The sequence below is a fragment of the Emydura macquarii genome, unplaced genomic scaffold, assembly GCF_026122565.2.
Source record: "Emydura macquarii macquarii isolate MOO-44397 ecotype Brisbane River unplaced genomic scaffold, CSIRO-AGI_Emac_v2 contig_431, whole genome shotgun sequence".
Lineage (NCBI taxonomy): Eukaryota > Metazoa > Chordata > Testudines > Chelidae > Emydura > Emydura macquarii.
Window position 1 is genome coordinate 7,672,252 of NW_027130568.1, and position 27,078 is coordinate 7,699,329.

The following is a 27,078-nucleotide window of genomic DNA, read 5'->3' on the forward strand; positions in this document are numbered from 1 at the left end:
ATTGGCTATTGAGAGCAAGCCTTTAGACTGGCTACTGTATGTACATTACATAGATTAAATAGCCAGGAATCCCATAAGAGGTTACAGAGAGGTTACAAGTATTTGTCCACCATAGCTTTGGAGGGAATGATGTTGCAGCCTGTCTGTACATTGCAGGAGGATGGGGGGTGGATTATATCATCCAGCACCTCCATAGTTTCCTTCAAAAAGCCCATTTACTATGACTTGATATGTGGAGGAGTAAAGTTGGCCCACTGAGATCAGCTTCTTAAAAGCATACATTTGAAATACTCCATGCCTTAAAACTGGATGTAAATATTTGGCCCAAATTATAGTTTGGACACACTATTCTGGTGAAGAGGACTGGGACACAAGTAGTAATTTAGCAGTTTCTCATCCATTTCAGTGCTGACACAAAAATTCTTGCTGATGCCCTGCGGGGCTCTGCTGCGTTTTAACAGCCAGCATTGGACATCTGTCACACATACTGTATGTCATAACAAATAGATCATTATAAAAAATATAGAACTATCAATGTCGAAAAACTGAGAGGATTATTATAATTAGGCACTAGTGTGACTCCAGTACTCTCTCAGTAAATCCCAAATAGTTTTTGATTATTTTCTTTCTGAAACATACGGTATGTAGTTAAAATACATGAACATAGATTATTCTGTTTTACTGTGTTTCCTTGTTTCTGTATGGCAATATGCACGACTGATTTGGCTGCTTCTTTTGGTCGTGGTTTTGGCTTTGTTTTTTCCGTCATGTTAGCTCAATCGAATTAGCTTAACATGATTGAAAAACCTCATCCAGACACAGGATAACACATTTGAATCTGTATTAGCTGGCTGTGTTTTAGCAGAGGGAAGCTAAAACACAGCCAGCTAACACAGGTTCAGATGTTTTAACCTGTGCCTTGATGTGGGTTTTCAAACACGTTAAGCTTTCTCAAATGAGATTATGCTACTGAAAAAGCACATCCATTTATCTCATTAGACAGGGCCATTTTGTGTACCTTTGAGTGTCTGTCTTTTAGGGCCTGATCTTTTTGTAACCTTCGTAGTGTTGCCAACTCTAGCGATTTTATCAAGTCTCTCAAAATTTGATGTTTTTCTTTAATATCTCAGCTTTCATTTAATAAACAAAATGTAAGTATCTTACTCTCCTGACTGTAAGGAAGAACTTGGAAATGTGACCCAAGGCTCAGAAACCAGAAGACAACATTTTTAAAGAAAAATCTCATGAATTTTAAATTAATCTCATGATGATATTTTGAGGCTTGGCTCATGATTTTTGAGCAATAAGGGCTGGCAATATTTCTCATGTGTTTTCCTGTAGGGCTGAGAAGGTATGTTTACATTAGAGTTTTTAATTTGTGTACTGGAACAAATATTTATGGAGTATCCAGACTAACATGTACAAACATGGTAGCAAACTCGAGTTCACTGGAATCAATCAACTTGAGTTCAAAACTCTAGTGTAAACAAACCTTGAGTACATAGGCTGTTTCTTCTGGACAGTCGTGAGATAGGCAGAGCGCTTACCTCCTCAGTGAATGTTGTGCCTGAATAAACCTGCCTCTCCAGCTGCCTATCCCTGGATCGATGTATGTGTTTCTCTGCTAACACAAAAATGCTGACCATGAAATGGGTCATCCTCAAAGAACCCAAGCAGCTGTTTGTTTGTTTTCACTTTTCTCTCGAAAACAGGCTGCATGTTGAACAAACTGACTGGAGAAAGAGTGGTTTCTGATGGGGTATGTATGGAAGATATACCCATTACAGTCATTCAGCTAGCCCTGACTTCTTTCAGAGGTTATGCATTTTCTGGCTAAGGATTGGCCACTTTTTAATATATTTCCCTTTTAAAAATTGGTAAATCTGGTTGTAAAATGTAGTCAATTGCAGATTTCCTCTGTGTGTGCAGTTTATTGGTATATTATGTACACTTTTATTAGTTGTGTCTTCACTGATTGGTGAGTGAAACTACTCTGGTTTGGGCTGTTTACAGGGGAGTTTGTGTTAGGAGTAGTTTTCTGACATATCAGTTGGTGCTCGGTGGCGATAGTGTGGGAAGTTATCAACTGTAGACATGATCTTAGGATTCTTTGTTTCACTAGTGGATGGGATTTTTGTGGTTTGTTTTATTTTTATAGCTTATTGGTATATTTACATTCTGAATGGCAGTTTTGAACTAGTGCTTTTAGGTGCTGGGCATCCTCAATAGCCATTGACTTCACTGCAAAGGGAGGTCACAGGACTGGTGCTGATGAGCTACTAGGTGAGAAATAATTCACATTTTAAAGTTTCTTGCCCCTAAATTGAATGTTTACATCTCTATCATGAGGTTTTATTTGTTTTGGTTTATTTTTCATATAGCCAAATGCAAGGTCATATATTTAGGAACAAACACAGTAGTTTACATTTACAGGATGGAGGGCTGTTTTTTGGGAAGCAGGAACTCTGAAATGGACTTAAAGGTCAGGGTGGATGAACTGCTGAATATGAACTGTTGTGAGAGCTAAGAGAGCTAACATGATTCCTGCATGTTTAAGCAGGGGAATATTGAGTAGAACTATGAAGGTGATATGGTATTATCACTGTATGGAGCATTAGTAGGATCATTCCTGGAATACTGTGGTGTCCACACTTTCAAAAGGATATTGACTAATTGGGGAGGGGTTCAGAAAAGAGCTGCAGGAATTATTAGAGGTCTGGAAACTGGCCTTACAATTAGATTAAAGGAGTTAAGGTTAAGAAAAGGTTAAGAGGTGACTTGATCATGAACTACAAATGCCAACATGAAGAGAAGATTTCTGGTGATAGAAGACACTTTAGCAGACAAAAGCATAACGATATCCATTGGCTGAAAGTAGAAGACAGACAAATTCAGATTAGAAACATGGCAGTTTTTTAACAGTGAGTGTCATTTACCATTGAAATAATTTACCACTTACCACTGCCACTACCATTTACCACTTTGTCCATCACATGAATTACTTAAATCAAATTTGGATGTCTTCCTAAAAAAGACACTCTAGTTCAACCAGACATTATGGGCTTGATGCATGAATCACTGAATGAAATTCTTTGGCCTGTGTTATGCAGGTCAGACTGAATGATCATAATGGTCCCTCTTGGTCTTAAAATCTATGAATCCTCTTGTTTTTCATTTAAATCATAACTGTGAGAGTTTAACTAATGACAGATAGTTTTCCAAATTGATTGGGTATTTTCTGAGAGTAGTGAGTGGGACTCCTGTGATTTGGGCTATTCTCTGGCTAGTAAATGGGATTAAGATTTTATGGCAATGTAGGTGAGTCTCAGCAGAATTCTGAGATTGCTATTCCTGTAAGAAATTATTTATTTTTAAAAGTTCTGCTACTTTTTTAACTACTGGATTAAAATCCTGCTTGCCATTTCTATTTCTTGCACTTTGTGCTGTAGGGTTTAATCAGGGCTGTCAAATTTACACCCATGGGCTGGATCTAGCCTGCAGAACAGTTTCATCCAGCGCCCGGACATCCCATGAATCTTCTGGCATATCTACACAACACCAGAGTCTGCACTACAGGGGGCATGATATGTTCAGCGCACCAGTGTGTTGTACTCTAATTTCCCCGGGTAGACCTTGCTAGTGTGCGTAGTGTGTACAGGATTATGTACGTGAGTGTGCACTAAGGAACATTTAGTGTGCACCATTGGAGTTCTATGGACCAGTTAAACCACAACACACTGGTGCACTTCACAAATCACACCCCATAGTCCAGACTCCAGCACAGCAATCCAGCAAAAACTCGTGTACAGGTTTAGAACCACTTGGTCGCATTTAAGAGGCTCTGAAGAGAGAGAAAATAAATGTAAGTAATTACCAACAGGGTTTATCTTTACCTGTTTCTATTTTAATACATTTTCTTGAATGTAGCCCACGCTATCAGATCTGGCCTGCCATATGAAATGAGTTTGACACCCATGGTTTAAGTAGTGCAGAGGGTCTTCTTCAGGCCCTCTGCACCAGGACGACTTCACCCATACTAACTCAAATAGGAAGCTTGAAATAAATCTTTTTACTCAGTCTGCTGTGTGACTGTGTTTCTTTTCAAATGTAAGTAGTGACATATATACAGTTGCCAGATGTACTTCAGATTATGTGCGTTCCTGTACAGAAAGAGACTATTTGTGCCTAGGACCCTGGCAAAACTTTTAAAGATCAGTGCATTTTTTGTGAGAATATTAGCCCTGAAATAAGACCTAGAGGATGAAGTAATAAGTGTTATGTCCCATTCATGTTTCTAAAACCTTCCATTTGCATGCCTGCAGTGTCTTTTCAAGATGGTGGGTACTGCATAATAGAAGAGGGTGATCTGTGTATTTCTCTACTAGAGCGTTTGAAGAAAAATAGTTGGAGAGGTAGGAAGTGAACTGTTCACCGAGGCATACATATAAAACCTTTGAAAAACATTTGTGTGTACAATTTGCATTCTGGATGGGCAAGTTAAGAAAACTAAACTCCAGAGTTAATAGAAGTCAAATTTCTGTCACTTTTAAATTGTATCAGAATACTCATTCATTAGTAGGATGCCTCTTGAGATTTCTGTTAGTAAGAGGAACATTCTTATTATTATTAATACTAATCCCCATCCACTCCCTTTTGGAGTCTGGTGTAATTCATTTCTAGCTGTAAAATCAACATTTTCAGGTTTGGTTACAATGTAACAAAAAGAAGGACTCTGTAGTATTCTCTGTTTTCCAGACTTAGGGCTGTAGAAGACAACAGGAAGAAACTAATCCCTTTGTTCCATATTTTTTAAGGTGTTTGGGTGTTTCTCCCAAGGCCTAACTGATTTAGGAACCTACGGCCAGGTCTACACTATAGACTTACATCAGTATAACTACGTCGCTATGGGATGTGAATTTTTCATGCCCCTGTGCGTTGCAGTTATACTGACCTCGCCCCCCCATGTAGACAGCACTGTGTTCATGTGAGAGTTTGTCCAGTCGACCTAGCTACCACCTCTTGTAGAGATGGATTAACTATGTTGACGGGAGAAGCTCTCCCATCGGAGTAGTAGTGTCTTCATTGAAACACTACAGTGGCATGCTGCTGCAGTGTTTTAAATGTAGACCTGCCCTGAGTCTCAAATTAGAGTGAGGCTCTTTAGTCAGTAAAACTTTGCAACAGTGAGCAGAGCAACACCTAAATTCCTTCAAAATATAGGATAAAACAATTTAGCTTTAATCATAAAATGTAGAATTGAATATTTTTAAAACATATATTAAGTTTGCCCTTTAAATGGGGTGAGAGAATAATCAGTTAGTTAAAATAGTGTTGATGTGTGCCTACAATGTAGTCCATGGCTAAAGTCACAGGAAATTTTTGAGGGATATCCTAAAATACATTGTGATAAGATCATAGAAATAGCTTATCTGTTGGCTTAGTTTCCTTGAACCTGCTCTGCTGGAACGCTCTACAGCTCTTTTCTACCAGTTCTACAAGTCTCATCTTTTGTTAATATTTATTATTTATATAGAACCAAAAATATACATGATATTTTACAAACACACAGAAAAAGCACTGTCCCAAGAAATTAACAGTCTCAAATTCTGGCAAATACACTATATGGGATAAAAAAAATAAAATAAAATCAAACACAAGATGTTGAGGGTAGAACAGCAGTATGATGATCGACACTGGAAGACCACTTCAAAAGAAGTGGCTTTTTAAAAAGCACTTGAAGATGAGGAAGGGCACATAAAAACCTATTTCACTATTTTTTGTCTACAGTAAATCCATATTAGGCACCTGTATATCTCCTCTTGATGCTTTGGTGTTCATGTGAGTAACCTAAAATCTGCATAGAAGTTTATAGAGATTAAGTAATGTGGGTTTAGGCACCTCCATTTAAAAATTTGGCTTTTAGTGGACAATAAGCGGAAGACATAAGGGCAGAATAAAAGATGTGAAGCGAAGAGTAGAAGTCAAAGGTAGTACTTAGGGTAGAGGACTGGGTGGCCTGTATAATACAAGTGTGAGAAAAGTACTGAGAGCAGAGATACTAGAAAAGGGGAATCTTTGTCCTTTTCTAGTATCTCTGAGAGTACTAGCTTTTACTTAATGTAGTAGTAAAAGATGGGAAGCCAGTGAAGGGATTCAGGGAGGAGGAATGACCTGCTGGAAATGGTAGGACTCTAGCAGCAGTATTTTGTCTGGGATGGAGGCTAGAATGGGATGACAAACAAAGAGGTAATAATAATACTTACCACTTTTCATGTTCAAATACTTGGTCACCCAAAAATAAATAAATAAATAAAAAGACTGAGATGTGGACTAGGCTTTTAGAAGTAAAGATAGAGAGGAAAGGTTAGATTTCAGTGATATAGGGGAAGGATAAAAAAAAATGGTCAAGAAAACTTCAGATAATCTGACCACTATTTAAAAGTCACCCTTTATTCTATAACCTTTATCACAGTGTGATATCTGGGATACAGCAGCATTTTCCTTTCCTATGAACAAAAGCTAACCGTGGCAATTCAGATAGCTCTGTGGAACTGTTGGCAGCTACTGACTTTATAGGGTCTGTACCACTGTACAAGACTCATACAAATGGGACCATTCTCCCTCCATCTGTAGCATACCTTGAGGAAAAAGTGCCATCTCTCCACTCATCATCACCTGCCACACTCTTGGGGAAGTGAAGACTCCAAACAATACCCCCACTGCCCTGTAAAAGCATTTTAATGGGGCTGTCATAAGATTTCATTTACCCTCTCCATGCCCTGTAGCAGCACTCATTGTGAGGCAGTAAGGGGAAAGGGAAAGTTTCCACTAACACTTTCATATGACAGTGTTTTCCCATATCTATAGACAATAACTGCAAACTACTTAACTCTGTACCATGAAATCCATTCTATAAATACACAGTCAGAATTGCCACACATATATAAATTCATATAAATTAGAAAATTACTTATAAACACAAAAACACACCTGTTCATATTAAGGAATAATAGTAATAATTTAATTTAAACAACATCTATTTTATGCAGATCAGCTTCTTAAAAGCTGTGTTTGTTTATTTATTTGGCTGATATAACTTAAGAGCTGACACCCCTGAGGGACATAAGTTTTGCCGGCATAAGTGGCAGTGTGCATAGTGCTACCGCCACACATTGAAGTGGTTTTATTATGTTGACAGGAGGGCTCTCTCCCATCGGCATAGAGTGGATCTTGTGGTGGCGCAGGTGCATTCGTACAGCTGTGCCGCTGTAAGCTCGCTAGTGTAAACATGGCCTGACTTTATTCAAAAATTTGGGACAGAAGAATTTCCCCTGGGCTGAGCTCTTCATTACCAAATTTCAGTATAAAGGGAATCTTTATCTCAGAGTTTATAAACTCCTGAAAATGGAGTTTATAACACAAGCCAGTCAGATGCTTAACTATCATCACTATTGCAACACTCTAATATTTAGTTAGATGTTTATAATGCCAGAATTTTAGTGCAAATAAAGTGTTTCCTAAAGTCACAGACATGTAAGTAGAATCATTGAGTTAAAATGATTTACATTCTATATGAATAATATGAAATACAATGTTTGGTGTTTTGTATGTCAGATATGGAATAAAGTATTTGCCAAGCACTAGGGACAAGACTGATAATGGAACAGGCAGTCATGGCACAGTGAATAATTAAAAAAACATTTTATATGCAGTACATTATTGTCATGTCATATTTAAGGGTATTACTTGGCTTCAAAAGTGCCTGGATTTGCCAGTTGTCACCTTCGTGGGTTATTTTATTACCACAATCCCTGCATTGCAAACTAATAAGGGAAACCATTTATAATGCCTTATGATCTCTTATTCCTAATTTTCGATTAGGCCTTTCTGTGTTCAACACACAGACAAACATTTCACTTGATGAGCTGATCATCACATTTCTATATTCAGTCACAGAACTTTTAATGACGGTTAAACAAATGAGACTTTAAGGTAGCATATTTTACAGTGGTTTGAAACAAGTTCAGAGAACAAAGGATAGCACGCAACTTGAGCAGATTATATTTCCTTCACAACTCTTAGATACATTTCTGCAGCTCTTTCATATTTCACAGAAATATTTTCAAGGTATTGAAAGAACAATTTTTACAAAATGTCTTAGATCAGCTAAGGGAATAGTTAGATTTCTAGCACTCGGATTAATTTTAGCTTCTATAATTGATTGTCCATCTTAGTGCATCCATGATTCAAGGTTACTGAAATGTCTCCTGCTTCCACTGAAGTGTCTATTAGAAACTCTTTTTGTAAAACACACATTTTACTGTAACAATACTTAGTCCTACAAAAGGTGTTTTAGGGTCCAGCCTTGAGAGATGCTGGGAACCTGCAACTCCGATTAATTTCAGTAAATGTTATAAGTTCCTTCTCTGACATTCTAAAGTAGATGGACAGGACAGAGGGTGACCTTACACATAAGCAGATATGAGCTTTATATGACCATCTCTGAAAGAGGAAAAGCAGAATAGGGAGTGATAATCAAGCTCATATGAGGTGTTTGTAGGTGCCAGTCTCTGTGATTTATAAACACCACTATACCATATAGGTGCCCAGATTCCTACACAGGCAGGTGTGGACTGAATGCCACCTTTTGTGTCATGAACTATACTCTTATTTTATTATATTTTTATTATAATTTATTTTAAATGTTGTTTATTTGTATATTTTCTTTCCCATTCATGTTTGAAACTTTTAACTTTTGATTAAAGTTAGTGTCCTTTACCTGCTAACACTTAGAATATGTAAGGAAATATAGAGCCTACAGTACTAATAAAATATTCCCAAACAGAAATAAATGGTTCATTGCTTTGATACAGGTAATGTGTATCAGATACTTCTGCTAACAAACCCTTTTAGGATGATGTAGTGTTTTTCATTTTTGTTTTAAGTTCTTACATATTAAATAATCAGAAAATTCTAATTTAAGGATTAACTTGGGGTAGGAATTTTGGTAAAAATTTTTTGGGATGTAAATTCATTATTATTGCAACCCTTCATTCTTTTTTGGAAATGAAGTTAAAAACCTTTCAGCCCAAATTTTTCAAGTGTGTGAAATGATGGACACATTCCTGACTTCCATATTTTCCAACTCCAGTGCAGGCAGACAAAGCCTGATTTAAATCAGGGTCTGTGTGTATGTGTGTGTGTATACACCTTTGAAAAGTTGACACAATACCCTCTCCCAAGATCACTGTGTAGAGTTTATAAGCTCTGCAGGAATTAATGGATTATCCTTGTAAAATCAGTTGCAAAGACTCCAATGGAGTCTATGAACTCTGTAGTTCATAGGTTCATATAAGCATAGGTTTTAATATAAGCATCAATACTTACTTAAACCTGGACCCTAGTTAAAGGCATGGTGCTCAAAAAAAAAAAAAAAAAGCCAAACAGAGAATATCAATTTCGTTAGATTAAGGGGTTTTGTAGATATTATATTCCCCACTCACTCCCCCACAAAAATATTAGAAGACATTTGCAAGGGTAAAAAAGGATTAATTTTGTAAAATTCTTAACCTTCCAGTTTCATTGTTCAATTAATCGAAAACTTCCTCAGGAATGTACCCACTTTCAGAGATTTCAACTGGAAGACATGTTTTCTGTGCAAATTAAGAGGATGTCAGAATCTGGCATAAAATGGAAAGCTAGTTCCTACCTTAACTGTAGATACCCTACTGCCTCTCCATAATAACAGCAGGATTTTATTTTCAGTGTATGAATACTGTTGGATAGCCACTCTGCTTATGTGTGCATATATATAACCCTTTTTTCTCACTTTTTAGGTCTAACTGTGCTGAAAATATCCGTAAGCATATCTTACACACAGGAAAGCATGAAGGAGTAAAAATGTATAACTGCCCCAAATGTGACTATGGAACCAATGTCCCAGTGGAATTTCGCAACCACCTAAAGGAACTGCATCCTGACATTGAAAATCCTGATCTAGCTTACTTGCATGCTGGTAAGACCATTCTCCTGTTTGTTTACAAATTTATCACTTCTAAATTAGCACCCTTAAATGATTGCAATACAAATGCTGGCTGTTTTATGCTGCTATGATTTATTTTAAAGAAAAGTGTGATTTTAAAATGGACTCAATCCACTTCAGGATTTCGCTAAGGGATGAAGGTGATGTATTTAGTATTGATACCCATCTGCATTTCACACACAAATTCTACATTTACATGTGTAAACGCAGGATATTTGCATCCAGTTTAGATGGCAAACTTTGAAAGCTGGATGAATTTATGTAGTTAAGGTACTGTTTATGTTTTGTATTCTTATTAAAAAATATGTGGAGCAAACATCATGACATAAGGAAATGAGGTGCTAAATTAACACAGTACTACAAAACTCCTTAGAATTCACAAAAAGAGCTGAATACTTAACACTATAAAATACAGCAGCAAAGAAGCAGACCTTTGTTAGTATTATGTGAACAAGAAGCTGCTAGAATTAAAAAAAAAAAAAGGATGTTGCTTTCATGAAGTAGTGTAAGAGGGCTACAACAAAGCCTTCTTTTCCTCTTAGGGCTTCTACTATCTTTGTTCTGAGTGTTAATGTCGAGCACATTCTGGTTCTTCATTACCCTAAATGAAGGTATCGATTTCTGTGCCCCTCAAAAAAGAAATACAAGTAGAGATAGTTACTATACACTACACGCTGCTAAGACAAAAAATGCTGATATTCTGTGTGCACAGGATGCTGTGGTCCTGATCCAGCAAACACATGAGCAGTTGCCTAAAATTTAAGTATGTGAGTAGTCCCATTGAAGTTAATGAGACTATACATGTACTTAAAGTTAAGCAGATGTTAAGTGCTTTGCTGGATCATGGCCTACAGGAGACTCACACACAAATGTGAATTAAGATTTTCTGTGCTTTGTTTTCTATAGTTTATTATTATTATTATTATTATTATTATTTATTTTAAATGGTTTGTATAGCACCATAACTTTGCATGGCTCTTTATAGAGATTTAAAATACACATGATCCCTTATTCCAAAAAGTTTACTTTCAAAATTAGACATCACCAGAATATAAAAATAAATAAAAGAAAGAATAAGAATAAGGAGAGGGCTAAACAAATAAAAATAATGTGAGGTCTAGAAATAATGAGAAAATCAGATAAGTTCTGGAAGTTTTAAGTTGGAGATTGAAATAGGACAAGGAGTAGAGAGTACAAGAATGGAAATCATCATTAGAAAGCAAACTAAAGTGGGCTTTGAAGAGGGATTTGAAGAAGGAAAGTGAGGATGCCTGTTACGCAGGAAGACGGTTAAGACTTTGCAAGGGTAGGAAGCAGCAAGAAAGAGGATAAAAGATCAAAATGAGTGGGAGAGATGAGAAGCAATATAAGAAGAGATGTAGTGTAGTCAGAGCTCGAACATGAGGATGAGGATGAGGAGTTTGATTTCAATTTGGAAAGAGCCAGAGAACTTGGCAGGCATGGGCTGGGGAGACCAGTCAGAGCAGTGTGAAAAAAAGAAAGACAGAAAGAAAGAAAGAATCTGTTGAACGTTGGAAAAAGGAGAGAGTCAGGGGGGCTAGAGAGGAGGAGGTTTCTAGGGCCAAATTCTGCATATGATATAGATTTGGGGTTTCTATTGAAGTGCTCTTGTCAAATTCAGTCAAGAAATGTTTTTCTAGAAAATTCTTCCTAACCTAAAGACTGTATAACATCACTCACCAGTATTAGTAAGAGCTTGGGAACTTGTATGCAAAGTAAGTTACAAAGCTTTCACTTGGCACCTTTCTCTGTAGTCACCCAACATTTTTTTTTAAAATCTTAGTATGTTCTAAACAACTGTATACTTTTGTGAATGGCGGCAGTATGCTTAATTTTTCTATATCTTTCCATTTGCCAAGTATTGCAGCCCATTCTGGAATCACTCATCATGTCATTTCAGTGTGTATTAGATAAAACCTGGATGTACAAACAAAAGTCCAGTTGGCCGAATACCAATTTCACATATGTCAGACAAGACATCACATTTCACCATACTTCTGATAAAAGGAAATGAAAATGAGACTTAAAGCCTAAATCCAGACATTATAGCCTCTTGCTATAGTAGTCACATTCAACATATCTCTTCCATTTTGAATGTTTTACCAGTTTTAGAGAGATTCTTTCTACATGTAATGTGGACTATTGGTAAAACCTTTAAAAACTGTAAAAACTTTGTAAATTCACCCACTGTCTATTCACTCATATGTGAGTGAATTATTCATTGTTGCATACTGTGGTGAAGCTCTTCACCCTGATTGTCTTAGCGACAGGGAGAAAATGGTCATAAATGTATTTTGTATCAAAGTTCTCTATTTTTTGTATTGGAGAAATCCCCTTGTGCTAGAGTCATATTGTGTAAATATATCAGTGGCTAGTAAGAATTATATGTTGTTGGGTATTGTCTGTTTCAGAATTGGCACACAGAACAAGTGTGCTGCAATATCATTTGCAGAAAGATCATCTCTAGAAATTGTCTGTGTGCTTGTCTTCACTTACTTCGGAGATTCGGCAGCAGTCGACTGGAGTTACACAAGCTACACAAAAAACTTGCATAACTCCCATCGACTTCTCTGCTTCTGTTTTGCGCACCGTCTTCACTGCACTGTGCCGACGGGAACTATGTTCCCGTCAACGTAGCACTATGCCACTTGAGAAGGTGGTCTTAATACGTCGATTTCTGGATCGACTGAGCGGGTCTTCACTGACCGCTCAATTGATCCAGAGAAGTCGATCTGACGGCGGCGAATTTGCTGCCGTCAGTGAAGACATACCCTGTGACTTCATATACTTTGCCATGCTGTCCTTCTGGGAAGTGCTAGTTTCGTGGGAGCTTACAGGCGCCACCATATCTTCAGGTCAGATGGTGAATCAAGCTTTTTCAACCCATTTCTGGTGGCTGTCCATTTAAGAGTTAAAGATTTCACAAGACTTGTCAAAGGAATAGGGAGATAGCTTTGGTGTCCTGACTAACAATCCTTGCCAAAATAACACTGGTGCCAGTGTCCAGTTCATATTATTGATCACTTACTGGCTGTTATATTTGCCTACAGAGAAACCACAATAGTAATATTTCATTACTTTATAAAGCCCTTTAGGATAATTTGAGTATGATAAGTGTCTCATAAACCAGTTTTTTTAATCCTAGTTTTACTTAACTGTATTTCTCATTCATTTGTTCTAATGCTGTTGTGTAAGGGCAAAATCATCCCCTCTGCTTCTTTGAGCATAATGGAACTAGAAATAATGGATCTTGCTTAGAGGAAAGGGAAAAATACCATGTCATTGTTCATGTCATTGTACCCCATTTCCTGGGACCCTTCAGAAGCCCCTCTGCCGGAGCTAGCAGGATCAGAACACTTGGGGTACAGCTGGAGCACAGATGGGAATGGACCAACAGGATCCAACGGCAGTTTGCCTTGGAGATGGTACAAGTTTCCAGTTGGATTTTCAATTAGGCCAGGTCTACACTTATCTGAAAATTTGGCACATAGTAGTTTGCATAACTCCCGTCAACTTCTTAACTTCCGTTGTGTGTGGCATCCTCACTGTGCTGTGCCGATGGGAAATGCCACTTGAGGAGGTGGTTTTAGTGCGTCAACGTCTGGATCGATTGAGTGAGTCCTCCCTGACTGCTCAATCGATCCAGAAAGATCAATCTGATGGCAGTGAATTTGCCACTGTCAGTGTGTACATAGCCTTAAAAGTTAACTCTGTGTGAAATAACACTGACTCCTAGCAAACTCCTCCACATGGCTACTAGTGTGACACTATGGGTGGTTCTTAGTCAATGGCAGCGGGGGACTTAAAGGAGGCATACTTGTGGGAGAGAGGCCAGTAGTGGGGGATATGGGGTGGTTAGCCCTTTATGCAGAAATCTCTACATCCATAGGGGTGAGGAGGGGTTGAGAGGTGGTGGCCCAATCTATTGTGAATGTTTGAAATCCTTCTCAACTTAAAGAATGAATACATAAATCATCACCAAGTCAGTCAAATTCTTACAACTTTATTCCACAGTAAACCGCAACAGATGCCCCTACACCTCTTACAACAATAGTGATCAAAGAATATTTTTCTGTCTCTAACCCCTTCTACGTAGTCTTTTAAAAAGCCCTGCATTTGAACAGACCTTTTTAGAAAAATGTGCTTATGAAAGATTCTGCATTAACTCCACTCCATTGCTTAAACAAATTCACTTAAACAATAATCTATACTAACCCAAATACTATATTCCAGCCAAATTATTTAATTATTTTATTTGCATACATCTTTTTATATAGTTCTGTTTTTGAAAATTTCACTATAGGTGGTACTGTATAATATCATGCAGTGGTATAAAATCCTGTAAGTGTTTTATGCCTATTCTTGAAGTATTCTCTGGCCCACTTTCTCTGGTATCTGCAGTATTTATGCACTGGGAATTTTGTGAGCAGAAATCCAGTGAATCAAAATAAGCATTTATTTGCTAAAAGGTTCACATTCATAGCAAGATGATAGATTTTACAACCATCCAAGGACGGGGGTGGGGTGGAATCTACTTTAGTACTGAGTTAGGGAGGCTAGCAGCCAAAATTTGCAGTAACGGGAAGAACATTTGTTCCTCATGAAAGGAATATGATCTTTCATTGTTATAACTGAGAAACACACAGAGATCTGTAATTACAAATTAAAAATAATCTGAGAGAGGGATCTGGAGCCATGATGAAACAGTCTTTTTGTTAAGGGTCTTCTGGTGGTGGTTCTTTTGATGACATCCTTTGGTTAATAGCTTTCTCACTTCTGATTCACTTACTGAGTGACTCACTGACTTCTAACTTTTGATATCTTATTAGCTATTTCAAGTTCCACCTGAAAAGTGCTAATGGATTAGGTAAATGTGCCATTTAGACCTCTTTTGATACTATTCTAAATGAGCTAGTAATAATCTTACTCTTGTAGTCAATGTTCTCTTTATTTACAGTGCACCAGAAAAAAATCTGATATGTCCCTTTCCTACTATATAGCATTTTTATTTTATCCGTTCCAATGAATGGCATTACTGATGAAGTAAAAACAGAGGACGAGGTAAATTCCAGCATTATAGTAGGCTAATTACTAATGCTTACTAGTAATAATTACAAACAGAACCATCAGTAAGGTTGTCTGCGACATCACTCATTCTTCTTTCAGATGAATTAAGAAAGAATATGCACCGTGCCAAGATATGTTTTTTAATAATTTTCAAGTGTATTGTAGATATTTACTAGCAAGAAGATTTTAAGAATATATTGTTGTTATTATTTACTTAAGTACCAGTGATGCTCCCAGCATTGTACAAAATACAAAGGCACAGTCCCTGCTCTCCAGTTTATAATCAGAAAATTCAAAGATTCAAATATTTGTAAGGGGTGGTGTGTGTGTGTGTGTGTGTGTGTGTTTACCATCAGTCGTATATGCCACCCTTCTGCACTGACACTTATAGCCTGCATCAAACTTTTGAAAGATCTGCAGTTTGTGATACATTGAACTATTTTATATTTCTATAGTGCACATCGCTGTAATGTCTAGAGTGGTTGTGGAGATGAGAGTGAGTGGTATTCATTGCTGGATTTTTTGTTGGTTTGTTTTTTTAATTTCTCGTGTGTCTAATACTTTCAGTTATGGAAGAAGGGTTCTATCAAAGACAAGAGTCTTGCACTGTGCCCTACAGTTAGATTGTGGATTAGTCTAATCTCCTCTGAAAGTACATGCGACAGCCACTTCCCCTTGATCAACAATTTTTTTTATCTCTGGCTCTCAGACGATTTGTATTGGGCATCATAAGCCATGTTGACCCAGAGGAGCTCAGTTATCTTGATGGGCCATGAATAGAATTGTAGTTTCGGATGTAATCAGTTCCTCGCCTGTTAAGGACTTTGAAGATCAGAATCAAGGCCTTGAACTAGCAACAGAAATGGACTGGGAGCCAATAGAGAGAGACCAAAAAAATAGGGCTGATCAGAGAAAGTGGGAGACTACCTTCTGCTGAAGCTATAGCCTCCGCATTGTATCCGTCTTCAGCATCAGGAACATTACAGTAGTCCAGTTGGGAGGTGACAAATGCATGGATCTCTGTGGACAGATGCTTGTCTGGGAGTACAGGGTGACATTTTCAAGGTTCCTGGAGGAAGAGGCAAGTATTTTTTACCATTCATGCTACATTATTGTTCAGGTTTAATAATGAGTTGAACAGAAAGCCTTGCACCACTTTGACAAATATGGGAGGGGGAAGGGCAGATGTCTTGGATGGAAGTTGTGCGGGAACAGTGTACCAGCTAGTTTTTCAAAGTGTTTCGCCACTTCTGAACAGTATTGCTGGATATTATCCCGGTTCAGTTTGAACAACCTCTTCTTCATCTAAGAGCTGTTCTCTTGTAAGAGTTGTGACATCTTTGTTCGTATATAAGGAGACTGAGATGTACAGCTTGATGTCGCCAATATACCTTTGACAGCAGAGATCATAGCATCTCCCCATTTTTCCAAATACTCTCTCATTAAAGAGGTGAAGGTAAAATGCTCCTTTGAGAGAAGAGGAAAAGTTTACCTATCACTATTCTCTTGGGCCTGTTGGAGAGGAATAATGTTGTTGTAGTACTGCTAGCTATGTCATACAACTGTTTCAAAAGCTGCTGAAATGTCAAGTTGTGAGAGTACTGAGATATGATCACTATCTATGGTCATAAGGAGGGTGTCCTTTAGTGCTCCCATGGGGTCTCTCTGCTGTTCTTTCAACTGAAACCTGTTTGCAAAGCGTCCAGAATGTTGGCATGTCATGTGTTGTTGGGACGTGATTATCAATACTTTTTCAGTGGGAGGTTGGAAGCATGGTGGTCATGTGAGGTTTTGCTCCTGTCACTATGTTTGTTTGCAGCTCAGGACATAGCAGGATCCCCAAAAATGAGCAGGGTGGTTGGAAGTCAGAAGGTCCTGAGTTCTAATTTTTGCTCTGTTACTAACTTGTGAGCTTGCTCTCTGCCTCCTTTTCCCTGTCTGTAAAATGGCTGCAGTAATGCTTAATTTACTTAGCTGTTATGATTAATTATTTATATGAAACTTTGAGCACATAAAGCACTGTATAACACATTTACAAAAATTGAAAAGATTAATTTGGATGTGAATTAAGCTAAACCGAATTAAGGGTACTTTAATTCTGAGTAATAGCATTCACACGGGTTTAATGGGGTTTAATTAATACACTTTAAAAGTTTATTTGGATGAGTGTCCCCATGTAGACAAGCCCTTTGCCTGACTGCAGATATACTTGCCTAAAATAATTTTCCTTCTAGTATGTAGTTAAATTCTCCATAAAATACGTAAGAACATTCATTAAAAAAAGATGTTAAAAGAACCCTATTGAAATGCAGCCTTTTTGTTGGCAATATCCCTACTGTATTATTGGCTCTTTAGATCAGAAATTCATGGGAAGGCAGTTCAATTAATCATCTGTTTAGTAAGTCAGACCTTCATCCTGCTCTCTTCTATTTTGGTTTAGGGGAAAAGTACCATAGCTGTGTTTTTATACTTTCCAGAGTATAATGAGTAAAAGGAAAGTTTCCAACAAAGTCTCATTCACTAATAAATTTAGGAAATCTTTTTCTAAGCTATTACAAGTAAGCTTTCCAAAACTCTGTAGTCTTCTATGCCCCACATAAATTTCTCTTGCAGTTTCGTTAGCTTCTGAGAAACAAGGTTTTACAGGCAAACTTCAGTGTGATTACATCATCAACAAGGGACAAAATTATGATCCTATCAGTTGTAACAGTTGCAATATTCATGAATGGAATCCTGAAAGTTCAAATAGTTAAATCCAAATAAAATTGTGATCTTTATCCCACTTGACAGCTACATTTATCAAATTATTAAGGGGAAAAATTGATTGCTAAAAGTTATAGTGTGATCTATTATGTGATTTTATCAAGGTATATCTGTATTACCAAGTGGAAATTGCATTCTTATTCAGAATGTGAATTGAACATGCACAATTTCATAACATAACAATTACACTATTGTTATGGCAATTTTTTTTCTATTCTTAAATTTTTCATTTCTTTTCTTGCTGCCTTTTTCTTTAATATCCTTTCTCTGACTTTTACACTAGAAAATGAAAAAAGGAAATAAAATGGGGGGAGGGAATTGAATAATGAAAATGTACACTAGCCTGTTTAATTTAACCTCATGTATTTGAATACATCAAACCAGAAAAACATTAAATCATATGCTGCATATTAATTAAAAGGTTGAAATACAGAAATACATGTACTAAACTGTATTTCTTGCCTTGAACAAAGCCACTGAAGAATGGATATATAATGTTGTTTGTAGCCATGCATAAGTTTTTCCTTGGAACAATTTCATTGATATTTTATATTTCCACAAAAGAGTAAAATACATTTTAAATGCTGTAATTTTAAAAAACAAAATAAAAAATTGTTACGGTAGATACTCAAGTCAACTAGAAGCTATTACTATAGCAGAATATTGCTTGGGTTCCTAGCTAGATAAAACAGTATTTTTGATGGCTGGTATGCTTATATATATAAAAAAAAGAGTAAGAAGAAGCAGCAGAAACAGCTCTTCTTCAAACAGGTTCAGTCTTGTCACAGCTGTTAGTGCCAGTCTTTCAATAGCACATCAGATTGATTGGCAGACAGTCCTTTTCCTCTTTAGTGAAGAATAGTAATTTTAGTGCGCGCTTGAAATAAAAACCTAGCATAAATCATTTTCTGTTTGTAAAGGAGGAAGCTAGGTTTATTGCAACCTATGTATATTACTTTGTATTGTGTTTCACAGAAAATTAAGCCAAGTGAAATTGATTTGATTATTTTTATCAGTCTCTTCTAACACTAGGCTTTATATGCCTGAGAGAACCGTCATCTGACAGTACCTTTCTCTGTATAGAAATGACCTCTAGGATTTGGCTTTTCTAAATAGCAGGTGGGATGAAACCTAGTTGAGATCACGGAGGTTTTTTTTTCCCTTTCCCTCACTATAAACTGCATGTGGGGTTTGTATAGCCACTGTTACAGAGCAACAAAGGCTGAGCTGAATTCCTTTTACAGCTACCTTATCCTGTTAGTCAGACCAGCCAACAGGTGTTGCTGTTGAGTGACATGGAGTAGAGGGAGCTTCTGTCAGCTGGTGCACCATTCTTCCATCAGCTAGAAATGCTGAAGTAAGTGCAGGTCCATGGCCTACTCCCTTCTCAACCTGTTAGACGGCTAGCACTGTAGTCTGTAGCACTATGCTTGTGGAGTTCCTATACAAACCTCATGGGATAGATAAGTCCTACAAAGCATCCCTATTTCCACCATTAGGGATGTCAGGGCTCTGGATACCATACCAATGACCACACCAGGACCAAATGAGTGTTTCTGTCACTTCATGTAGCAACATTGTGGTTCACAGGCAATGCCACATATCTATGTGCGCTAGTCAGTGCCCCTTTGTGTACGACTTGCTCCTCCAGGGTGCTTGCTACATCTTGACACTCCGTGTTTTCCTTTTTAAAACCTTGTCCTTTATATTGCTGTAAAACTGAGGCCCACGGTTATGTCACCATCACTGTTTGCTGTGGATTTTTCTGTCAAAGACCGATGAGTGTGCAGCCCCTCAAACTTGTTTCCATGTTCTGATTTCACTGGTTATTTTCTGGTACTTGTCACCATGACATTTAGAAAGTGCCAGGTGCAGAATGAGGAGTCTGAGGGGCTTACATGTGGGTGTCTTTGATGGTTCTCTGGACTCCCAAGGGTAGTAGTGATCCTGATGGGGACTGACAGGATCAACAACCTTTGTGATGCACTCTCCAGGCCTACCCTCAGCTTTTCACAAGGGTATATGATATCTTCCAGGGTAAGCCTTTACGCCTGGGCAACCTGTGCCTCTCTGATGTGTAGAAAGGTCTTCTTTGGTTTATTGACCCTTTGCGGAGGGTATTGTTGTCTTCTTTGTCTCTGAGCTAAGACTAGCCAGATAGTCCTCCTTTTTTCCCTTCCTTGCTATAAAATATACCACCATAGCATGGTTGAATGTGGTTCTGCAGCCAGTAGCTGGTGCAGCCCTTACCCTATGTAGCATGTCTCTAGAAATACTCTTCTTTTGACCGTCTCTCCTCCTCAAGGCATGCTGTCCTGCAACTATCGTATGGTCCGCCTCCTGCCCATTCTTAGCCTGCAAGTCCCATAGCAAATGGTAGCTCTTTCTGTCTCTCTATCTCAGTTATTATTCCTCTGCATCTAATTGAAGTCAACGGGACAACTCATGTGCTTAAAATTAGGCATGTGCTTAATTACTTTGTTAAACAGGCCTTAAGGTGCCACTGACACAACTAAGGCATTACTTAATGAGCACAGAGTTCTCTAAGCCACTTATTCTCCACCAAGAGTACACAGAGGTCTTGCAGGGGGGCTTCAACTTAATCTAGATCAGTGTTTCTCAACCTGGGGGTTGTAGGATGGGTTTAGGGGGTTGCAAGTGTAGGGCTGGTGTTAGGGGGTGGCAAGCAGGGCAATTGCCTAGGGCCTCACGCCACAGGGCTACGTGATGCTAAGGTACAGTAACTTGCGTCTCTCCTGTCGACTTCCTAACATTTACTTGCCGTGGTATCTCCACTTCACTGTGCCCACGGGAAATGCCCTCCTGTTGACGCAGTGCTATGCTTCTTGCCAGGATGGATTTACAGAGTCGATTTCTGGGTTCGATTGAGCAAGTCTTCACTGCCGCTCAATCAAACCCGCAAAATCGATCCCGCACTGCTAGCTTTGCCACCGGCAGTGTAGACCTAGCCTAAGTGACTTGCTTCAGCCCTGAGCGGCGGGGCTTGGGCTTCAGCTCTGCCACCAGGGTTGCAGCTTCAGACAAGGCTCACAAATGAAAACCAGGCTCAAGTATCACACTGAAATGTAAGTACACTATTTATATTCCAGTCTATTTATTTTTATAATGATATGGTAAAAATGAGAAAGTAAGCAATTTTGCAGTAATAGTGTGCTGTGACACTTGTATTTTTATGTCTGATTTTGTCACCAAGTAGTTTTTCGGTGAGGGGAAACTTGGGGTTTGCAAGACAAATCAGACCTCTGAAAGGGTACAATAGTCTGAAAAGGTTCTAAGCCCTTTTGAAAGTTTAAGTTGAGCAGCCATCTCCTGAACTATGTGTTGTACCTGACCTCTTTAGCATTCAGCCCCCACAACACTCAGGGGACTTGGCTGCAACTAAGCACCTGATCTGAAAATTTCTCAAGTTGCCAACCAGCTCCAGCTCAAGTGCACAAAAAGCCATTGCCCATGCAAAGATGGCAAGATCATTGATTAAAAGATGATCACACTCCTCTTCTAGGCAAACTATTAGTCCATTACATTTATAAATAAAGTCATCCTTCATGCAGAACATATCAAATGCTATTTTATTGCTTTATTTGGAGCTAAAAATAGTATGAACTTAGCATAAAACTTTAATGCAAGGCTGAAGTATTATAATATAGATGTACAAGAATTCCCTGAAGACAACTGGAAAGACATGAATGTTGAATTTTGCTAGAGCATACAGATGCATAATAAATGCATAATAAATACTATACACTAAATATAAATAATAAAATTACAGTTTAATGTTGAATTATTACTGCTTTCAAAGACTATGAAAAGATAAAATACAACAGACCATTAGAATAGTCAGAAAAAACTTCCAAGAAAAAAACAGTGAAATAAAGAGCTACTCCTAGAAAGATATGAATTCAGAAATACAGCTGCACCCACTATTTCATGGGAATCAAAAAGATATTTTGTAATGTAGGATGCACCAAACTACTAAAATATTAATTTATTTTCCTGTTTGCAAAAACTCTTTGAGTGGATATCCCAATCCATTAGACCATCTGAAATTGAGCATTCATAGGAAGTGTAGTCATTCTGTATTCATGTGAGCTAAGTGTACATACTGATATGACAAATAAAATGTTTGAGAAGAATGTGAAACTATAGGTCTAATTGTAAATACCAGCTGTAAATTTAATATAAAAGCATAACAATACTGTAGTATGATCACAATTATGAAGAAATGACTGCACTGCTTGAGTGTTTAAACTGACAATGCTTCCAAGGCCTGAGGGCACTATATTTTAGTATAACCATGTCTTAGAGTGTGTTATTGCCTACATAATATCACCACCTGTTGGCCTTTCTCACTACAGCTGTACATTGTACAGAGTGTGCTTTTTATTTTGTCCTTCAGCAGTGTTTCTGTCTCCTTCCTGATCATGTTGCATATTTTCCTTCTTTGTTTCTTTTCACATGCTTATACTACCATACAGTTACCTGCACTGAAAAAGTATACTATTTGCTGTAACTGGACTGATTGATATACATTTCTATGCAATTCACTTTAATTTGCATTCCATCTCAATATCATTTCAAGTCTTGAATGTTGTATTTTTAGTGACTGAATTACTTTGCTAGATTGGTACCATGGTGAGTAATTGGGCCCTCAACAATAAAAAGCTAAAAAGTTTTTATTTAGGATTTCCTTTTGTTTGCTCTCTTTGATTAGACGTATACCACATCAATGTTTCACTTATTTCTTGACTCTGAATCTTGGATATTAACCTTTTTGTAATTAAGATACTTTGTCTATTTGACACACATTGTTCTTTTTTACTTTTCTAATTTAATTATATTTCCAATAGTTCTTTATAATTTTTTCCATATTTTCATTTACTAGATCTTTGGTACCTTTCAAATGCTAAATGCTGTTCCATATATCCTTAGTAACTAGGCTGGAATTTTCTGTCCTTTTTAATATTTAGGTTTTATTGGATGAATGTAGATTGCACCTTCTCTAACTGTGCCTTAAATAATTGCCACTTAAGGGAATTAAGAAGTACCAGGGAAGGAAAATGCTGACCCATAGACTAAGCAGAGGGAAAAAACTTTCCCACTGGGTCCAATTTCGTAAGAAGGACCATCAGGATAGTGACTAGGACCCAAAATTATAGGATGAATGACCTCTAAAAAATTATCAGTTCAAAGAAGAGCTTGTCTATAATTGTTTGCACAAAAGAAAGTGGGGAGAGAAAGAAGTCCTATAGAAGGAAGGCCGTTTCCTTATTCTTCGTTAATGTATGAGATTAAATTATATACCATGTAGTTTTTGTGCAATCTCAGAAGATCTGTGGAGAGTGTGGTGAGGTATTCTCTAAACATAGTGGGTCAGTCAATGGAGAATGCCTTGCTCCAAAAAGGCAGATAAAATATCTTGAATTCCATAGGTATATTTTTTTGTACATGTCCTCTATTAATCATATTCAAACATAGTACAATATATTCATCATAATATAAGGGTCTGGTAAAAGTGATGAAGAGAATGTGCAACATAAAGGATCTTGAAGACTACTGCTAAATTCACATAGATTGTTTTCTCCTTCAAGCTATATTGTCTAATTCTCATATAATATGACCTGGCAGTGTAAGGGGACCATAAAATGGGTGCAAGTTACATATGAATTACACAGAGCCCTTAGTGTAAATAAGAACTCTGTAGTCTTCAGAAAATGTCAATGACTGATCCAGCCTCCTGGACACTGGACTAAATTCATTGCTGGTAGAATTGAATTCTGTTCCATTGACTTCAATGAAATTTCACCCATTTACACCAACAGTTAATTTGTTCAAATGTCTTCAGAAAGGTGGGGATAAAATGTATGGAGGCAAAATAGTAAGCTAGTTTCTTAATGCACAATGAAGAATATTTTCAAGTACTGTAAATCATATAAAACAATCAAGTAATATTATTCATGACACCTCTTTTTTGCAAAAATAAATAAATAAAAAGTTTCAACAACCTAAATGATCATTACCAGAAGGTTTTTAAGGGAAAATTTAGTGTTCTGTAACTAAAGGACAGAGCTGGTTGTCATTTGACATCTGGGAATTGAAATGTGGGGTGCTCAATGCATCTACAAACAAGGCATTAAGACAACTGCTATACTGCTACTGTAAGTTTGTACCTATGTCTCAGTGCCTCTTGCCGAAAATGTGTATTCTGGCTTTTATCTTACTGCATTTGTTCAAAGACCAGGAAATAATAGTAGAGTTATAATAGTAAATTCCTAGAACTTCATCTCCAGAAGATTTAGAAAAATCAGAATATCTACTTCGTAGCAAAGAGCATCTTGTGATAGTGAAAAAGATTAACCCTAATTATTTTGGCTCAAGAGACATCAAAATCTTTCAGATTGTGGAAATTCATTTTATATGAATTTTGGATTAAGAGTACACAGCTGACATTCAGATATTTGGTGTTCGAAAATTCCTGGCAGCAACTATTTAACCACTTAGGTGAAAAATTCCAAAGGAGTAGCCATGTTAGTCTGTATACAGCAAAACCAATGAGAGTCCTGTTGCACCTTAAAGACTAACGAATTTCTCAGACTCTCGTTGTTCTAGCTGAAAAAATTTTATGTCACAATAATTTTTTTAAAATGTCAGAGAGATAATCATGAAGAAAAGGGTGAACTTTGAGGAATATAGTTTTAAAATGTCTAACGTCCATGGACATGAGTTCATACCAAAAAACATGTATATGTCAAACAGAATGCATTTATTGGGATAAAAGTTTTTAATGCAATTGGAAATTTAGCCTTAGTAAGGACTGCAAGATTTGGCCCCAGCAGTCCCCAAGCCTGGTCCTTTGTCACTATATTGTTCATTGCCCAGCTGCTTCTTTGTCTAGCCTTGCTGGAAGGACTGGAGACACTGGAGTGGTTTAATTAGAGCACAACTTTATTCTGAAATGTCAGGGAATACCCGACAGATAAAAGTGTACAGTGTACATAATTACATAATCATTTATATTTATCTGTGTGTTGCTGTCAGCCTTTTCCCTTTACCCATCCTGATCCCCAGCCCAACCTGCTGCTGGGATCTCACAATCCCAGCTCAAATGAGGGTTGCTGTAGGGGGCTATAAAGGAGAGTATACCAGTCCCAGAAGCCTCAAACTCCCGTTTCTGCTCCTTTAAAGGATACCTCCTTTAAATCCTTTCCCAATCCATTTTGTTTGATCAGCATATCCCTTCCCTATGGAGTACCTGCACTGGTCATCTGCCCCACAATCATGAGTTGCGACATGATAGCCTAACCCCCATTTCCTGTTTGCCCCAACTAAGCCCCCAAAAACCACACCCCACCATGGCCAATCTGGCAGTGCTGGAAAAAATTTCTTCCCAGCCCCCCTAGAAAGGAGCGACTAGCATATAATCCCCACAGTGGATCATGACAAAACCTGGTGTTTAACTACTTCCATGGGTGGAAAGGTGGGTGCTGCTCCACCTGTTCCAGGTAAAAGAGGGCTTTTTCCTGCACCAGCATGTACCTAAATAGTCCGTTCTCTCTTCCGGTCATCTGAGGGTAGGTGGGATGGGTCAGTGTCCCCTTGCTGATCTGAAGCTGCCTCAGCAAATCACTCTCTGGCTGTCTTGCCCTTAAAGAAGCCACACACCTTTTTCTACAAGCCAGACAATAGCCTCCACTGCTTAATGTGCAGGGAGGTCATTCTGTTAGCCTTCACGTCATACAGGGTTTAACTTGGCAGCTCTCAAGAAGCTCTGTGACGTTTGTTCAGTTGTTTGCTCTTACATCCATCCATTCATGCAAAAATTCTAAAATGTTAAAAGTCATGGACATATTTTTCAAAATATGAGAATCATGAAATCTGTTAGCTGTAATTAAAATCCGGCCTTAAGTATATCATAGATGAACAAAGCTAAGACAATAGTAAAATATAATCCACCACTGTCTCTTTATTTTCAAAGTTCAGGGTTGTTCAATGCATAACCTATTCCTTAAACCTTTCAACCCACAGGATTGACGAGTTAAGCAGACATATTTATTTTGATGTGTATGGGAATTTCAAATTTAGAACAAAATGATAAAAATTTAGAATATAAAACAAATGAACTAACCAGAAAAGCAGAGTGTCTATTGGATATCCAATGTCTGAAATCAATACATTCAAATGAAGGTAGACTTTACCAAGACAGTAAAAGGGAGTTTCTCATTAACAGTCACAGGAGAAAATAAATTGGAAGCTGGAAACTAAGCCCCATTTTCCTTATTTATTTAAAAAAAAAAAAAAAAGGCAAAGCTGTTTTCCATACCTGGATGACAGATGTTGAATGGAAAACCTTAATTTCCAAAGTGGAGTGGAGCCAAGGTACCTGTTGCAGGGAAAAATGTGAAAGTTTGGGGGCTACTAGTTGAGCATGGTAGTAAATAGTTCTCAATGATAAGGTTCTTTGCCATTGAGGATGCTGGAAAAAATTATTTAAAGATAACTTCATGGAGAGAACAGAGCTTCTTATTTTTGAAGGTTGCTGTAAAACTATTGTAGCTTTTCTGTTATCCAGTGGAGGAAAAATAATGTTTGATGTTTCAAGAGCATGCTTTTATAACGTAGTTCAGATTTGAGCATGAAGCACTTTTTGATAGGTGACTGTGCAGGTTCATAAAAGTGGCTCATGACCTGATGATTACCCTGTTAGTAAGGTGAATGCCCATTATTTATCCGGTGAGGCTGTTGTACATTATGTGGAAAGAATGTTTTCATGTGACAAGTCTCAAATTTGACATGAAACACGTATTTGATTTTGTTTTTATTTTCAAAAACTCTCTTTATAGTTTGTCAGTTTGTAAGCTCTGTCTTCAGCTAAAATAACAGTTGTTTTTTCTCTCAAACTATTATTTTGAAAATCAATATGTATCCTGTCATGTTAACATTAATGGGTGAAGTGAACTGATTACAGTTATTTTTGTCATTAATTTTCTTTTAAAATCACTTTAAAAATTGTAATCCAAAAAGAGAGAATATTGTATTGTTCTGTTGGGACTTTGATTGTTCCTAACACTGATTGACAGAAAGAGAGAGGTTTTTTTTGTTGGAATAAGAGAAAAATACAAATGTTACTGAAAGCAATGAAAAATGTAAAATTGTACTTCTCTTCAATT

The 27,078-nt window shown here is 37.5% G+C and overlaps 1 protein-coding gene across 1 annotated transcript in view; it reads left to right on the plus strand.

The window, feature by feature from the left end:
* The window catches only part of ZNF407 (zinc finger protein 407), a 416,443-nt gene that overhangs the window by 282,213 nt on the left and 107,152 nt on the right, over positions 1-27,078 (plus strand). The window contains 1 exon segment of the mRNA XM_067537513.1: positions 9,837-10,015. Within this exon segment, the coding sequence (XP_067393614.1) occupies positions 9,837-10,015 (179 nt within the window).